We start from the raw sequence: 19,600 nt of genomic DNA, 5'->3' as shown, positions 1-19,600 counted from the left end.
AATATAACATAAAATAATGTACGTTGACGCATTCCGATAGTGAAAATGGAATTTGTAACGGGAATAGATTTGGGGTTGTCACAGAAGCTCCTTTGAATCTTTTTAAAAATGTCCCATTTTTTTAACTAGTATTGTGTTTTGTATTGTGCTTGTATTGCTTTATTTATATGTAATATGGTATTTATCCTTTATTTGTTGAAACATAATTCACCAACAAATGTTACGAAACCATACATTCAAACAAAAATAAACATTACAAATAACATAAAAACATTATTGTCGTCCATATTGTTGGTAAACATTACAAATAACATAAAAACATTACTATCAATTAAAGATGTGAATTACATAGAGATACTACGTTCTGCGGACTGACTAACAGTTCTACATACTGACAAATAGTTCTGCGTCCCACTCGTCCAACACGTCTCTTGTGTCCTGTGCGTCTCTAGTGACAAACAGCTCTGACAAACAGGTTACACGGACTCATAAATAAGTTATGCACACTAACAAGTCATTTACGCGGACCGACAAACAGCTCTGCGTCCCACTTGTCTAGCGTGTCTCTTGTGTCCCGTGCGTCTCTAGTGACAAACAGCTCTGACAAACAGGTTACACGGACTGACAAACAGCTCTGACAAACAGGTTACGCGGACTGACAAATAAGTTACATGTAGTGACAAGTCATTTACACGGACTGATAAGTAAGTTCCGCAAAATAATGTATATTGATTCCTTTAAATTGGACAAGCATTTTCATTTTTACAAGGTGTCGAAAGTTGTGAAAATAAGTTCAATCAATCAGGTATTAAGAAAATGTTTCTCCAACCTACCGACTTTTTTCCATAATCTGCAAAGAACCAATCCTAACACCTTCTCGTACATTACGAAAGATCAGTACAATCATTTCCAAATTATTTTTTTGGCATTGGGATGCGTGGTATGTAATCCCTTATAGTAAATAAATATTTACTTATTTGAAGTTGTTATATGGCTAATATTCTTATCTTGACTTGTAGATTCGTACATTTCTTACATCTATGATACCAATCATATTCGTTGGTCAAGTACTTCTAACTGGGGCGCATGTAACATCCATGTACATTATGGTTGCTTTAGATGGAAATCATGAACCCCTTCTCATAACGTTTGCTTTGGGAACCATAAACCGCGACAATTCGTGGTTATGGTTCATGAGGAGGCTTAAAGAATGCTTAGGTGACAATACGGAAGTTAGTTTCATAAGCCATATGTCCGATTCCATAGACTTTGCAGTTCAAAGAGTCTACCTTGATTCGTATCATGGCTATTGTTGTAAACATATAGCTGAGAAAATACTTGCTTCCACCGGAAGCAATACAGTTGTAGAGCAATTGTTCTGCAAGACTTGTAAAGTGTATAATACGTTTGATTTTTATGCATGTTTTAACAACTTACAACATGAGGTCAATGGGAATGATCTTGATTGGTTTGACAATATTCCCATTGCAAAATGGGTACGGGATTTTTTCCCTAGTGTACGTTTCAATGTTAAATTCATTGACATTCTTGATATTGTCAATTGGATAAAAACAAATAGCCATGAGTTTCCAATAACAACAATCATTGAAATGGTGCATGACTCGATGCAAGCAGTGTATGTTCAACGTGCTGCATTCGGAGGTAGTTATAAGTTATGACATAAATCAAATGTTCAATTGATATGTTATTATACATTATGACATAATAAATTTTGTTTTATCATTCAGTTCATTTCTAAGGGGATTTTCATGGTATTCTAACCCCTTATGCACTAAAGGTTCTTCAGAAAAGATTTATCCACTCTGATGGTTGTAGGATAAGGCATATTGTTGGTGACACATATGAAGTGCGTAAGTATTCAACCATCGAAACTGTGCAATTAGACCGTGGTATTTGTAGTTGCGGTAAATGGCAAAAATGCGGTATACCTTGTGAGCATGCCATAACTTCACTACATAGGCTTCAAATTGTAGAAATCCAGCAAATTGTAAATTTAAAGTTAACTACCACGGTGTATCGAAATGGTTTTCAAACTGAGACAGTTAATCCTATTCCAACCGTTAGGCATTAAGAAATACCAGTTGAAAGTGTTGTCGTCTTACCTCCACGACAATTGACTTGAACTGAAAGGTACGGATGACAATGAATATTAGTTTGAATTTAGTTCTATGTGAACCTTACTTTTCGTCCGTTGGCGTTGTTTAGTTTTTAATAAATAATGTTTACATTTTAATAAATAATGCTTACCTTTTAATAAATAATTGTATTCCCACAATTGTAATGTAAGGATGACAACGACTTGACACGCAGCTATGCCAATTGGCAAACAGCTCCGCGAACTAACATATGTGACAACCCGAAACTTTCATTCTGTATGATTGGTCAACTTTATCAACATTAAACTCAATTTTGTTATCTTTTGACGCTGTTTAAGGGTTCGTTTAAGTGTGCTAAGCTTAAGTACAACCGGAAATGAGATCTGGAATGAGTCAACACATCGTTTAGAGTCAAAACCGGGCCATACACCCTCCTGAGAGGTGTGTACGGCTGCACACATGGGTGTGTGGCCGCACACTCACCCCTATATATAAAGGGTGACCCCTTCATTCATTCCCATTCTTTTGGCTGCACTCTACTCTCTCTCTCTACTTTCTCTCTCTAAAAATCTCATCCAAGAACACTCCAAAGGCCTAAAAAACGTGAAGAACTCCATCGTTTAGCTTGTTATACAGGTAAAACACCTAAATCTAAGCCTGAAACTCTTCATGTTCTTTGTGTTCTTCATCACTTGAAGGTGTACGGCCACACACCTTCATAGGGTGGTCGTACACACCTCAAAGACCCTCCAAAGTGAGAGTTTGACCCCCTATCTTCTAGCTGGACTTGATTCGAGCCTTGAAAACACTAAACTTTTTGAGCATAAACGAAGAGTGTACAGCCGCACACCCCTGTGCACATTACACCCACTTCGTACGGCCGCACACTCATGTGTGCAGTACAGCCGCATACACACCTTGGCCGCACACACTGTTATTTAATGTAAAAAAATGATTTTGTGTGAATTTAACACCTTTTATTTAAAATAAACAAATAAAACAAGTAATTTATTTTCCAAATTACTTTTATTTAATATTAACAAATTATTATTGTTATAAAAAGCAATTTGTTAATTACAAAATATTTAGTTTTCCAAAAAACACTCATGTTCCAAAAAACACTGCTGTTGGAAAACTAAAACAAGTAATTTGTTAATTATATTTGAGTTTAACGCTAAAAAAGTATCTTAATATAATAAGTTGTTCTTCAGTACATTATCAGTATGTATAATAAATATAATTACCATCTGAAGTTTTAGTTTAATTTATTCCTATTTTTGGGTAGAATATTTTATTTTTTTTATTTGCTTCTTTTTCTATAATAAACTGCATTTTCAAGTTTATAGAGTTGTCATAGGGCATAGTTTTGTTATCAATGATCTTGCTTATTTGTTAGGTCTATCGTCATTATGAGTTTCACTTTATTGCTCTTCATTTGTATTGATTAATAGTTCTTATTAGGCATGAAGTAAACCAAGCATAAATTATCAAGTATGAATTGCTATTAGCTGTTAATGCCCAATATATAATTTTTTCTTAAGTTGAACGAAAATTTTGCTATTAGCTGTTAATGTCCAATATAATTTTATTCTTCTTGGTTTTTTTGTTCTTATAAGCAGTGTTTACAACTTATTCTGGCAAGCATGCTTACTCAAATGAAGTCTAAACTATTGTTTCGGACAAAAAAAAATTGATGGCATTACATGGGTCTAACTTTGAAAGCTTTATCCAAGTGATATCTTCTTCCTTGATGTTGTCAGCCAATATTAACATTTGAAATCTATTCGTTATATGGGTCTATATTTGTGGAAATTGGATCTACGTTTTCAACATTTTTAAATCATCCAAATGACAAAAAAGAACAAAAATAGTCAAATTTACCAAAAAGTCCAAAATAGCCATTTTTTTGTATATTTACTTAACCAGTGACCATTTATGTTAACTTATTTAACCATAGACATCATTAGTAACATTATTTCCTTATACCAAAATAATAATAATAATAATAATAATAATAATAATAGATGCAAAAGGAATATCCAAAACTGGTCAAAAAGCACTAAATGACCATTTTTGAAGAATCTATTTTGGTTTTTTCTTATGATTATAATTAATGTTTTTTTGTTTGGTTTAAAGTGACACAAATGAACACAATTAAAGAATTTGTAATTAGCAAAATGGTCAAAGTGACCATAAAGATAAAAATGGCCGTTTTCACTAATAAAATTACTTTCAATTTTGATTACTTTTATGTTTTGGTTGTACGAAAATTTTAAAAATCTACAGTTATCTGTATTTGTTGAGTATATCTCTAATTGTAATGTAAATTTTATGTTAAACAAATTATAAGACCCAACAAGTTGTTTTATAATGCACCATTTATATTTTCTAATTCATGTGTTAACTGCTTCATTGTTTAGGTTTATTTTGTTTTTTGTTTTGCTACGCCATTAATTGTGGGTATCATCTTCATGTAAAAATAAATTATGCAATTTAAACATGTATGTTCGTGTAAAAATAAGGATAAATTTTATAAGTTTTTGAGTTTGTATTGCCATTATTAATTATCAATATTATTTTTCTTTCTTACCCGTTTCCACGAGTTATAAACTATATATATATATATATATATATATATATATATATATATATATATATATATATATATATATATAGGGTTTAGGTCATTCTTTGTCACTTAATTTTTGGTTTTGTGCTCATTAGGTCACATAACTCTTTTTAAGTTTTAGAAGGTCATCAAACTTTTGGTTTTGTGCTCATTTAGTCACTTAACTTTTGGCTTGGTCACATTTAGTCACCTAACTTTTAAAATTGTGCTCATTTGGTCACTAAACTTTTAAATTTTTTCAAAAGTTTAGTAAATAAATGAGCACAATTTTAAAAGTTAGGAGACTAAATAAGCATCAATCTAAAAGTTAAGTGACCAAAACAAAAGTTAAGTGACTAAATGAGCACAAAGTCAAAAGTTTGATGACCTTTTAAAACTTAAAAATAGTTAAGTGACCAAATGAGCATAAAACCAAAAGTTAAGCGATCAAAAATGACCTAAACCCATATATATATATATATATATATATATATATATATATATATATATATATATATATATATATAATATGTTCGAATCATTTTGATGTTAATTGCACGCATTAAAAGATAAAATAGTTATTGTGGACGATCTTTTTAGTTATTAAGAATCTGGTGTGAATAATCATTTTGATGGTAATTACACGCATGTTCTAGTTTATTTTATTAAAGTGATGCATTATATTTTTAATATAAAAGGGAAGCTAGAACATTTATTTTTTTATAATACATTGGGGTACCCTAAAACGAAATAAAGATTTTGTTATGAATTGTTGTAAACCTGATAAGATACCCGAAACCTGATGGGAAAACCCGAAACCCGATGGGGAGCCCTGATAAGATACCATCGGGGCGGGTTCGGGAAACCATGCCCCGCCTCGAACCCGTCCCATTGTCATTCCTAGTATTGAATTGTTTTTGAAGGTAATACTAGGCGAGGTAAAGTCTAGTGGTTTGCCTCATGTATTGAGGACTATGCATGATAGTACTTGACGCACCCGAATGGGGATTAGGGGTAGCCAATGTGTCCCAAAGGCTCGACGAACTGAGCAAGGGGGATTGGGCATGACCAATAGTGTCCTAATGGGTTCGGGTATGGGGGACTAGGCTTATCCAATGTGTCCTAAGGGCTCTATGTACTGAGCAAGGGGGATCGACCTTAGCTAAGGTGTCTCATTAGGAGTATGTTTGTTATTGATGTGTTCTTTGACATGCATGCATTTGTTATGTGTTTGATACCGTTTGTATTTGTGAATAGGGGTAAAGTTGATATGATATGATACTCTGTATGTTTGGAATCCACTAATCTTCGTGCTTACCCCTTTTCCCTTAAAAATATTGTTACATGTACACATGATGGTTAGACATTAGGGGTGAGCATATTAACCGAAAAACCAAACTGTAACCAAATTAACCAATATAACTAAAATATTACTAAAAGATATGGTGCGATTTTAAATTTTGATTAACCGAATACATATGGTTTGGTTATGGTTTTCATTTAAAACCGAACCACTATAAACTGAACTGAACCAATAATATTAATAAATGTTTTTAATATAATATAATATTAAATATATGGTATGTAGTTATATTAGGAATTGAAAATCTAAAGAATAATTATTTGGAATTAGATATGATAAGTAATCTTCTATAATATAATTATATATACATAGTCATTCACTTTTTTTAACAATGGACTTTATGTTTTTCAATTTTTATTGAAAAGTATTTTTATTTTTATGTCATCTTGGAACATTATGATTAACCGATATTAACCACCAATCATATATAACCATTAATCGACTAAAGCTGTTAGCCAAAACCAATATTAACCGCTACCAAATGGTTATCAAAATACATTAACCAATTATAATGATTATGGTTCGGTTTTAACCAATAACCAACCCAAACCTCCCCATACATACTCCTACGAGGCATGATTGTACACGTTGGATTGTGGTGGGAAACTAGGTTTTTCTTGGAACTTGAATAATAGTGTTTTCATAAATATTTTGGAATATTAATTAATCATGATTTTAAAATTGGATTTGATCTTGGGTTTGGAATATTGAATTTATCCTATTAATAATGTTTAATGAATAAATTGTGTTGTTTTAAAAAGTTGCAGTTTTTTCTGAAAATTTGGGATGTTACAGGGCACATATTATAAATATATCCCATACATATAGTAATCATATTATATAATAAATTTAAATCTTTCAAATTGAATGATTATTAAATATTCAAATGTAACTTTCTATTAAATAATATATAAAATTTCAAATTAAATATTCAAATTTAAATAATATTTAAAATTATAAATTAAATATTCAAATTTAAATCTTATCTAAATAATATTTAAAATTTAGAGGCTTATCAATTCAGATTTATCTTAAATATTTAAATTTAATTTTCTATTAAATAATATTTGAAATTTGATTTAATTTAAATATTCAAATTTAAATCTTATTTAAATAATATGTTAAATTAATGTGTTTATCCAAATCCAAAAAAATCCAACAAATTCTCGAAGGGGAGCGTCACACATAAGGCACATGGTGTCTTTTGAAGTTTCATATTTTCTTCGTTTTTATTAGCAATTCATATAACTAAAACAATCTCTGATACCACTAATGAAATTTATTGCATTTTATACATATTAGTTAGCGCAACGGAAAACAAAAAAACCCTGTGTGTATATGCATCCTATGGATCTAGATTTTACTATTATAGAAACCTACTTTAGACCTTGCAAAAATACTAACATCTTGATATTCTTGATCCCTTGATTGGTTATATCTTGCCACAACCACTTTGCAAGGATGAAAAGGACCTAAACCATGAATCCCTCTTTTGCTTTACACCTAAGACACCAACTATCAAATATGAACTCTAAGAGAGAGGAGACTTTTACAAAAAAATCTATAACCCTAGAAAGGGGTTATAATTTTCGTCCAAAGGGAGAGGAAGGGGAGCTTGGACGAAATTTATGAGGCAAGGATTGTCAGGGTTTCATCCCTAACATCCTATTTGTAGTCTCCAACTTAATTCAAATTTCTAAAAATAATCCATATTCTTAGTTGAAATCGTCCCTTATCTTTATTTTGGATGGTTTTGAAATATTCTAATTGATTATTAATAAATTAACTAATATTCAACCAATTTAATTAATTAAATCTATTTAATTAATTCCAAAATAATTTCCAATTAATTTATTAATTCATAATAAATTAACAAACTTATTTTCTTCTAATTCCTTATTGCTTAACTAAGTCACGAGAACAACTCAAAAAAGGTCCTGCTATTATTAGAAATATTACCAATTAGTTAATGACATTTGATACTTTTTCCAACAACATATTTTTTGTTACATCATCTAGTATGTCCTTAAAGAGGTGACCCGACACTTTCTTGTTGGCTTGCCGATGATGGGTATTTAACTATGTATTTGAGCAAGTGTGACTTTTAGATAATTTATGGACCTGAAATGTATTTATAACCTTAACTTTTATAGCCCTTAATTGCCATTTACATTTTTCACAAAGAAAACTACGTCAAACCTATTGTAGATTTGTTGAATTTAATTTGAAATCCATCGTTAACACATTTCAATCCCAAAGGTAGATTAAGTGCTCTCTCTCTCTCTCTCTCTCTCTCTCTCTCTTTCCTTTTTTGAACCGTTATAACAATTTCACATGTGAAAAGGGATTGTAGGATACATAAGCTTTATGTTTTTTGAGTTGAAAACCCGAGAAACAGTAACGAATCAGACATCCTCCGATGAGTAGTTTTTTTCTTCATAGTATGAAAATATTAAGGGTACTTTTCCCTACAAGGTTGTCAGCGCTCAATTTCCTTTTCTTTAGATTCAATTTCATCATCCTCATATATTATAGAAACAATAGAATTTTCTCACTGGTTTTTGTGCGGAGGTATATTACCATCATCAATTTTACCTAATCGATTGATGATGTATCACCCTTAAATGTTGGACCATCATCAACAATAACCTTACATTTATACCTAACATCACCCTTGTATACATGCCCATTGTAAGAAGGAACCTTATTCATTGTCATATATAATAAATTATATATTTGGTTACTTTAAATACTGGAAGACTCATTGCCATTGGAACGATTTTCCTCTATATATCGATTGCCACTTTCCAAAACATCATCAATACACAAACAATCATACTACGTTAGGATCCATACTACTAACAAAATTGAGAAATATCTAACATCATTATCGTCAATAATCTCTATAACTATGTTTGATCTAGGATATTCAAAAGACATAAATTTGATTAGTATATAATTTGAACTTCGAACAACTAACCTAATGAACCTATAAAAGTTTATATCATCGATAAATCTACATCATATTATGTGTAGTTTGGAGCAATATACTACATAGATACGTCGATTTACTCACATTGTCTTGTACCGCAAACAAGTACTTTAAAAATACTAATTATACAATCTTATTTTTCTAGAACAATTTCAGCCCGAAATGTACGGTGTTAGATTCTTCTTAATATCATATCCCACCAACCACTAACTTCGGATTGACTAGGTATGAAATAGAAATGATTGTTTATATTGCAAATTTCAAAAAAAGTAATAATTACTTTTATTAATACTCTAGTTTATGCGGATTATTACTTAAAAAAAAAACACAAACACAAGTTTCAAACCTTAATTAAGAAAAAAACCTCTTTGAAACAAACACAAGTTTATCAAGAAAAATAATTACTTCGACTCTACCGCGGGGCGAGGATTCACACGACTAGGCTTTCGCGAGATCTCGCTCAAATCAAACAAAATTTCACTGCCATCTCAATCGCGACTGATGCCTACAACCACCTCCGCCTCCGCTGCGGCGGCTGGTAAATCCCCAATTGCCTCCGACTCCGACGAGTACGAGTACGAATATGAGTACGAGGAAATAGAAGTAGAAGAAGAGGTAGAAGTAGAAGTAGAAGAAGAAGTCTCCGACGAAGAAGTCAATGAAGAAGAAGACGAGGAAGAAGTAGAAGAAAAGGGAGAAGATATATTGCCGACAATAATCGACGGTGAAGATCAAAAGAAAAGTGCGCATCATTCTGTTGTCAAAATTGACGAAGAAGAGGAAGAGGAAGAGGAAGAAGAAGAAGAAGAAGAAGAAGAAGAAGAAGAAGAAGAAGAAGAAGAAGAACCGGAAGAAGAAGTAGAAGAAAAGCGGGAAGATATATCGCCACCAATCGACGATGGAGATCACGAGAAAGGTGCGCATCATTCTATTGTTAAAATACTGCTTTTGCCATTTTGATATCTTAACTAGGTTTTGAGCTATGCCCATGATTTAGTTTCTCTGTTATTATCAGTACTGCTTAGATTGGCGTATTTCAATTCTAAATTTATATGATCATGCAAGCAATTCCCCAATTCGCTTCATTCTAGGGTTTTACGCTTTTGTCAATCGACGAAGACTGAGGGCGCATCTAGTTCTTTATCCTCTTGTACTTGAAGATTCGGACAAAGTTCTATACCTTATTCATCAAACATCCTCATTGTCTTGAGGATTAAATTACCAATTTTATAATATTATAGGGCATACCTACATTTACAGACTAACCAAATAACCATAGGCAGACTAGTATCCCTAGACATTACATACTTTTATCTTTCTTGTTGATTCCATCACCCATGCACTCAGATTCTGCATTTCTGTGTAAAATTTTCTGTTTGCTTAATGAAGATATTCATACTCATAAGTTCCCTTACATTCCTTTCACTGTTTCAATTGCTCGATTTCCAGATACAATGTCAATGGTTCTTGGGATCCTTATATGCCTAAAGGATTTAGTTCTATCCCTGATGCATTTAATGTGATCAATGATCATCTCTAGTTTTCCTTCCCTTTAGCTTCATCAACTAACCTGTAGCTTCATCAACTAACCTGTAGCTTCACCAAATTTCCAATTTTCAAGTAAAACTTCTTGTGAGCTTTACCATGAGCTTCAATTACAACTTTCTTTGCTCTCTTTGGCTAGTTAATGACTTAACGTTCTTGTTCGATGAAGCGTCTTTATCTATTGTCTACATTTGATTGTTGTAATCACCTTATTTGTTACCTTATAAATGCACATTGTCATCTTTCTCCCCCTCATATTTGCTCCTCCTCTTATACCTACTTTTACCATTCAATGTGGATCTTCTTTTAGGTTTCATCATCTAGTTCTATGATATTTACTTCCTTAGTTGGGCTTATATCGTGCCTAATATGGGTTTCATCCCTTAAAAACCTTTATGGGTTGCAAACTATGCATGACATTGCCACACTTGATCTTCTGTCCTCATCTATCAAGAATCTTGACAACTATTGAAGGTAATCACGTGTCATAAGACATAAATCTAAATTTACTTCTACATTTAGATATCTATGACTACAAAAAAGCTCCGATATTTTAATCATCTCCATCTTGACAAGACACTTGAAATTCAAAGAACAAGAAGAAACTAGCAACTTTCACATGCTTTGGAAAGTCTCCTTTATTCTCCAAAAATGGAGTTATCTTTAACATGGAAGACCACTCAACCATATCTTCGACTTAAAAGCGTTGAAAAACACTCTTTAACACAAAAATCATCATTTTGTTGTTTCTATTCTCATGGAACAACCGAAATGATTATACTAGTTTCCTTTCCTATAAGATAGAGACAAAATGTTGGTTTAGAAACAAAAACTATGGTAGTGTTAGTGTAGGGAATTAGGGATAGAACTGATTTCATGACTCAAATCACCAAACATACAACCATGGAAACAACAGTACATGCTGTTACAATTACAAACTAGTTGTTGTTCAATGGAAAAGGAGGTGCCTTAGAGCATCAAAGGAAAATTTTGGATAGAGGGTGTATCATGTATGTTCTCTTCTTTACCCTTTTGCTTGAGTTTGCAAGGATACACAGTTGGAGTTCTTTGTGTGTATCATATGTTACTTTAAATGGCATTCTGAAGGGTTCTAAGGCTGTTTTTGAGGATGATAAGGGTATTCACGTCTTTCACACTATGACTATTGGTTGCTTAGGATTATGAAGTATGAACTTGGAATCTGACATGCTGTGGACCCTTGCAGGGAAAACAACTGTAGATGATGGTGGCATGCTTTACACTGACAATGATAATGAACCTTCTGAATCTGATCATGGTGGAATTACAACTTCTTCTGTCAATACTAGCAATCCTGTTGGTGTATCAGTATCAGCTGAAGTAGTGAAAGTGAGTGGAAAATCTGTGATTCAGGTTCCCAATGATGATGATGATAAATTCCCTCCTGAAAAAGAATCTAAGGAGTCAAATGAAGTTATTCAATCCCCTCTTTCTGAGAAAGAAACTAAAGAAATAAATGAAGGTAATAGTAATTTCCCACCTTCTTCTGAGAAAGAAACTAAGGGGACAAAGGATGAAGATATGGATGATAAACACCAAAAACAACCAGTTAGGTACTTTTTCTAAAACATTACTAAATTCCTTTCTTTAGATTTTCTGAACCCTAGAAGCCTGATATGTATTAATATCCTGATTTTCCAGATTGGATGTGCCTTTGAGAAGGCCTAGAAGTTCATCACCTGTGAAAAAAACCAAAGAAGGAAACAAAAGACAAGTTCTTGTATGCGAGTTTTTTGCTAAAGGTTGGTGTATTAAAGGAAAGTCTTGTAGGTTTCTTCATATAAAAGAGTCAAAGGAGGACAAGCAATGTAATTCTCAAAACACCCCCTCGATTTCTGCTCAAATGACGAAAATACCCCCGTTAAACCATAGCTCTGTTTGGACTAGTAATTCATTATTGTTTAGTTCCTCTTCCTCATCTTGGAATAATCCTGATTCCTTTCCAACCATGAATGATTACAAATCTGGTTCTGAAACAAAACATTTGTATCAGAATCAAAATCAGAATCAGAATCAGGATAAGGTTTTATCTGGTGATTCTCATTCAACAAGGTTTTATAAATATGATTGGGAGCCTTCAAAACCTTTTAGGTCAATGTTTCTTCTCTCACAAGGTCTTTCTCCATCTACTCTATATGATCCAATCCGTGATAGCATCGATCAACCGGATTATGGAGTTGGGGTTTCTAAATTTTCTTCTTCATGTCAAGGCCCTTCAACCTCAACCACACATTCGCCTAAAAACATCAATCCACCTCTAAATGTGACAACACATGACATTGATATTGGTAATGATAATGATAATGCCTCTGAAAGACATTCGGTTGCTAGTCATGACAAAGATACAAGTTCAAATAAAGTAAACGTAGAAAAAGGAAATGAGCCTATGCATATGCATATGAGCCATGTTTATAATGGAGATATGATGGAAGCAAGTGAAGCAAATGATGGGCCCACAAAAAGGGAAGTTAAAGAAACTAGTGAAGCGAAAGGGGATGAGGTTGTTATGCAAAGGGAGTCAAAAGCACTTAGACATTTTCGTGGTGCTCTTATAGAATTTGTTAAGGAGATTGTGAAGCCAGCATGGCGTGGGGGTATACTTAGCAAGGATGCTCATAAAGTGGTTGTTAAGAAGGTTGTTGACAAGGTCCTTAGCACATTACCATTTGAGAATATTCCAAGCACCGAAGGTGCTACCGATTTCTATCTTTCTTCGTGTCAACCAAAACTTGTGAAACTTGTTGAGGTGCGTGTTCTCTTTAAGGTGAATTATAGAATGGAAGGAAGACATTGTCTGCTTAATTTGATATTTGGGTATATTTTACTTACTTGCAGGGATATATTAAGAAGTATGGGAAATCTTGATGTGCTTATATTTTTAGGAGCTTTAACCAAGGGCGGAGGTTTACATGTATTAGAAGAGACATGGCCTCGTTAAGTGCTGCAAGTTTCTATGATTTTGTGGTTAGAGTTGTTTCTCCTTTATGATGTGAAACCGTTTATGTGGTCTTATGCTAAAAGTATGGATTTGGTCATGTTTTTTTTTTTTTTTTTTATTTTTTTTTTTTTATTACCCTACCATTATCATTCTAATGGTTGCTATCATGTTGTGGTGAAAATTGGCCGTTGTGATAGTTGATAAGTTTTGAATGTCACAAGATAGTATAACTTGATAATAATACTAAATTTCACAAAGAATTAAAAGAGTTTTAACACAACTATAACAGTAACAATACTCCGGTCACATAAGAATAAGAATGAGGAATGGTGTTGGGAGGCGAACCATTTCCACATATCACCTCTAGCATAAAAAGAAACACGAGCGTGAGTGATCTTCCGGTAATGAAAGGTCAACTCACAATGCTAAGGAAGCATATACAAACAATGAAGCAAGTAGCAGAAGACGTTGAAAGTAAATGGGGGACAATAGTAAAATGGTAAAAACTTAGTACCATGCTCGACCTATGGAAATAAATCTAATGTCTAAACTACTAATACTACTCCACTACCCTGATTTTAAGCCATCACACCCTTGTCTTCTGCATAAGCTAACTCATTCAATTCTAACCTCACCTATCTTCTCATTTCCTTCTCAATCGTCCTCTCATTACAGCTTTAGTTTAGTTAACTTTGACGAATTGAAACTTACTCATTTAATCTATGAACCTAGACACGATCCCCTAACTATTTTAATCCGTATAGCTCGTAAGTATTTTTCTTTTAAGACGATAAAGACAAATATTAAATGAATAAAATATATAAAATAAAATGGTCTTTTAAAACGCTCTGCATCATTCCTCATTTGAGCTATCAAGATCCAACTTGTGGAAGACATTTATAACCTTCAATGGGTCTCCACGTATTCTCTAAGCCCAAACTTTTTTTTTTTTATCCAATGTGCTTATTGTCTCCTTGAATGCTCTAGCTCATGCTCTTGCAACCGTTATTTGGATCTTAAATGTGATCTTTTGTAGTCATGCCTTATATGCGTCATTTCTTTTCTTTTGAAAGTGATTTGTCATCAAATCGAAATCCACATCAAAATGACTCAAACTGTGAATGGAAAATCAAACCAATATACTTACCAAGAAAATCTAGTTTGTAAGCATTGTCGTTGATGCACTCTAGAACTTGAAAGGAACACCCCTCTTTGAAGCTATTAGGAACGTTGTGTTGGAACTCGTTTTCGAATAGGTAACAAAACTTAATTACCATGTTAAAAAGTCATCTTATGCTTCTCTTTGTTGGTTTGTTTCTCTATATGTTTAGCATTGCCTTCGTGTGCATTCGATTTATGAGTGCATTTTCTTTTTTTTTTTTTTTTTTTTTATCTAAATTACCATTTCGTAAATCTGTTTTCTAATTCATCTTTTTTTTTTTTCTTTCCATCAAAATTAAGTTGTTGAGGAATAAGTAATGAATTCAAATTCAATGGAGTTGGCTCGGTTTCATGGTTTTAAACTAGTTGAAAAGTTAATTTTTTCTTGTAAAGCTAAGCTAGCTGGTAGTTGATAAAGTAATAATATTTGGTAAAAACTAGCTTCTAAGCCAAGATGGCAAATGTAAAATGACATAAAAGGACATTTAGATATATTAGGGTATAAGGGTATATTTGGAAAACTTATAGAAAAAGCCGTATGAACTTATTTATAAGCTATATCATATTGCTTTTTACAAAGCTATCTTACAAACTACTTTATTGGTCTCACCAAACACTACGTTGCAATAAGCTCAAATAAGAAGCTAGCTTATAAGATACCTTACTGTCATAGAATTAAATCCGACACTCTTCCTTGCTAGTGTGGCATCCCGAGGTTCCCACTAGAACCATGACTCTAGCCTACCCAGGTACACATGTCAACTGGTTTTGCCCTGCCATCGACTCATCAGGGAGGCGACATTAGCCCTCGATCAGTTGTGTCTAGCCCTACGGTCCCCTTCACAGTTTAGCCCTCTAGCATTTGACTCAGCCAAACGGAAACGACTAGACTAATGATGCCCTCATAGACTAATAGGGCCCCATAGATCTCAATGACAAGCTAACCAACGACATCACCTTCTTTCTCTTTGGTTAATATGGTCACGCCAACTTTTGGTTGTGACATTCTCCCACTGCTAAACTATAGCACGTCCTCGTGCAACAGGAGAAGAACTCTTGTCCCCTTCAATCTCGATCAGCATCACGTACAGTTACGCACCGCACTCCCTGATCCCGCATAGACATAGGGTCAGGATCCTCGGCATGTGGCTACCCCCAATCTACTCTTGGACTTATGCGAGGAGGTGGAGCAGTCTTCGGTAGGTACCCTCTAGGTAGGTTGCCCCTCTAGTCCGCCTCTATGGATACCACGAAAGAGCACAACTAACTTAACGTATGTCCCATTTGCTCGAACGCATATCTGATACCACTTGTAACAGACTTAAATTCGACAGTCTTCCTTGCTCGTGCGTCTCGATGTTCCCCTTAGAACCACGAGACCAGCCTACCCAGGTAAACATGCCAACTGGTTTAATCCTACTATGGGCTCATCAGGGAGGCGACATTAGCCCCCAACCAGTTGTGTCTAACCGGCCACGACCCCCTCTTGAATGTAATTGTACATTTCAACATGATCTTAAATTTCAAAATTTAAACGTTAAGATCTTGGCATAGTAGCTTCTTGATCCCCCTTTCCATTTCTTTGACATAGACGTACACTTTTTGTATTGCTTTAGATTCTAAAATTATTGTGAAGATCAAGAAAGAAGCGACTCGGTACAAAACTTCCCCTCATGATCTTCATTGCATCCAAGTCTCAATAAGTCTTCATTATTTCTCCACCTAGTAATCACAAGTTCATCCTACTATGTTAGTGCTTGGAAAACTCAAATTGGAGTATTCATGGTGATCAAAGATGAACTCCATCTTTGTCTCCCACTCGATATATGACTCCAAATATGATATTCTTTGAAATGAAGGGACTTTCATCTCGTATGGAACTCAAGTTGTTGCCTTCAAGTGGTCTCCTTTTAGACTTACTCTTTGCCCCATTCATTGATTCTAGCTTCATTTTCCTCATCCCAATAAAACATGTGATGATATCATGAAAATCAAGATAAAACTTTTTTATGATTGTGCCTTTGGTTAATTCTTTCTAGAGGTGATTCATTCAACCCTTGTGTATCTCATACATGACTTTTATCCTCACTTAATGTAACCAACTACTACCTTATATTACTATTTTTCAAGGTTGGAAAAATCCCTCAGCAGTAGCGCGGCGGTGGGGTCAAGCGATTAATCAGTTTGGTGGGGATTAATCGGGGACCATAAATTACTAATAAAACTATTTTAAAACTTAATATATCCTAAGAAAAATAGTATTTGAAAATTTAAAAATTTTAAATTTTGAAATATTTGGTATAATATTTGAAAATTTGAATATTTAAATATTTAAAATTTTGAAGTTTTGAAGATTTTGGTATAATATTTGAAATTTTGAATTTTTTAAATTCTTCCCGCCAAGGACCGTCAAGAACCACCAAGGACCGCCTAGCCTGAGTTTGACCGATATTGACCAATTTCCACCAAGCACCCCTAATCGTAATCAGTTGCAGACCGCCTATCGCCTAGGCGGCCGCTAACCCTGCTATTTTTTAAAAGTGGTCCCCACTATGGGAACCTAGTGGTTGAGGAGTGAAATTCCACACATGAGGTGCCTGGCACACCCAAAATATTATCCCACGTGGGCCACTTTGATGATACGGTTTATTTATTTATTATTTTTTTGAAGTTCTAAACAAGCAAAAGAATAAATAACCAAGTTTTACTTGTGATCTTGAGGAATTCATGTTATTTATGAGGCAAATACACTCGGTGTCCCTATAACACTAGAGAATAGTTGAGTCGATATTATTATTTTATTTCATTTAGTTCACTCTCATTAATTGTGTATGTCAACGATTTCTCTCACGCAACGTGGGTTTTCTTCCTTAATATTTTTCATGATCTTTTCGTTTATGTTACAACCCAGTTTTAGTTTTCCATTAAACATATTACTTAATAGGGTTAGATGCAAAAAAAAAAAAAAAAAAAAAAAAAATTAGCAAACTTCTTTCATTTATCTGTCTATTATAGCATCCTACTTTCATTTCTTCCTATTATAACACTGTACCTTGAAAATCTACTCAATTATAACAATGCCATCAAAATACAAAAACAATTTTCACTGTTATAGTTATATTGAACACTTATTTCTTTAGATTATAAATATAAGCATTTAACTATTTAATTGTTGTAATACAAATAATTACAAGAAATCCTGCAGTTGTGATTTTTTCATATATTTTCTGAGGTGTCAGTTTTTGCCACGTGGACGCCATGTCAGGTCAGAAAACAGAAGAATAACCTAAAGAATGAAAAAGAGCAAAGAAACCTATTTTAGGGTCCTATATTTATAAGCAAAGACTTATAAATTCTTTACTGAGGATTAATCTAAAAACTATCATTGTTTTACCTTTAAAAATACATAACTTATTAGAAAAACAAATGCATATTGTCAACTCAAGTATGTAGGTAAAATACATGAATGTCCTTCTGATTTGTTTTGGCTTTATTTCCAGAGGAGGGCATTCACGTCTTTTCAACATACAAGAGTCCCATTGACCTTAGTACTAGCCCCACTTCAATGCATGCCAAACACAATATTATTCAGTTTTTATCTTTTTTTTTCTTAGGGTTGTAAATTTGTATTATGCCTCTCAATGTCCATCATTTTATGATTTGTTTTGGCTTTTTTTTCCAGAATGTAACCAATTGATTTGAAGATAAATGCTTCTTCATATCTTCATAAGCATATAAAGAGAAGTGGCTATCACTCGAATCACAAGCATATACAGGTGACCATTCTATCTTCTTTTCCTTCAATTTTTTTTTTTTGTGTGTGTGTGTGTGTGTAGATTATTCATGTTTTTAAGTGCTTTATACTTCATTAAAGAGTTATGAGGGTTGAAATTGAATCCAACCGTATTATGCAAGAAATAGCAATGCACTTTCATTGATTTCTTTATTATTTATAGCATCATACTTTTATTTCTTCCTATTACAACATTGTATTTCAGAAAAAAAAAAAATCACCCATTTATAGCAGAATCATTCAAATACAAATCAATTTTCACCTAAAACTGATAACCGAATTAATAAGGGAAATGACTTAAAGATCCATAGCCCATGTTCATTTCACCTACTTGACTCTAGTTATCTAACCTTGACCAGTTAGTTGACTTCACCTGTATTATTGTGTGTGTGCTTTCACACCTAATTGAGGAAGGAATGGAATGAGAAAAAAACTGTTTGTTTTGTTGGAATGGAATGGGCAATTCCTGAAGGAAAATGATTCCTTATGTTTTCTTAATTTTCATTCCATCATGGGTGGAATTTAAATCTGCAATATAACCTGTTTCTATTTACATTTTTTAATCATTCAAATATAATTTTTGATTTCTATCAAAAATGCAGTTTTGTTTTCTAAAAATAACTAGAAAATCTTTTGTTTATTTTAATCTTGAGTAAATTACACGAATAGTCCCTATGGTTTGGGGTAATGTGCATGTTTGGTCCCTAACTTATTTTTTTTAACTTGGAAGGTCCCTACAGTTTTTTTTGTTGTGCGCTTGGTCCCTGTTATACCTAAAAAAACTTTTTTGCCCTTGATTTTTTAATTTATTTAAATAAACAGACCCCAACCTCACTTTTACCTTACCTTACATAACTCACTTTATTTAAATAAATTAAAAAATCAAAGACAAAATCACAAAATAGTCTTTTTAGGTAAGACAGGGACCAAGTGCGCAACAAAAACAAACTCTAGGGACCTTCCGAGTTAAAAAAAAAGCTACGGACCAAACGTGCAAATTACCCCAAACCATAGGGACCATTCATGTAATTTTTAACTTTTAAT

General features: G+C 33.2%; 1 protein-coding gene across 3 annotated transcripts; it reads left to right on the top strand.

Annotated features, from left to right (window-relative positions):
• Window positions 1–9,448: 9,448 nt before the first annotated feature.
• Window positions 9,449–18,539, top strand: LOC145046002 (uncharacterized). Of its 3 annotated transcripts, XR_013681934.1 has the most exons (5): window positions 9,449–9,996; window positions 11,851–12,217; window positions 12,306–13,410; window positions 13,500–13,628; window positions 18,446–18,539. XR_013681934.1 is itself a non-coding variant. In XM_078994287.1 (4 exons), exons 1-4 carry the CDS (start codon window positions 9,582–9,584, stop codon window positions 13,527–13,529), a joined length of 1,917 nt encoding a protein of 638 aa, XP_078850413.1. In that variant the 5' UTR covers window positions 9,449–9,581; the 3' UTR covers window positions 13,530–13,699. The 3 variants fall into 3 exon arrangements, 2 of the variants coding, with proteins under 2 accessions (XP_078850413.1, XP_078850421.1); XM_078994287.1 differs by lacking the exon at window positions 18,446–18,539 and having other exon boundaries at window positions 13,500–13,699; XM_078994295.1 differs by lacking the exons at window positions 9,449–9,996; window positions 18,446–18,539 and adding an exon at window positions 10,019–11,763 and having other exon boundaries at window positions 13,500–13,699.
• Window positions 18,540–19,600: the final 1,061 nt, after the last annotated feature.

Source organism: Lactuca saligna, chromosome 1, assembly GCF_052625555.1.
Source record: "Lactuca saligna cultivar CGN05327 chromosome 1, ASM5262555v1, whole genome shotgun sequence".
Lineage (NCBI taxonomy): Eukaryota > Viridiplantae > Streptophyta > Magnoliopsida > Asterales > Asteraceae > Lactuca > Lactuca saligna.
This window is presented reverse-complemented; position numbering and strand designations above follow the sequence as displayed.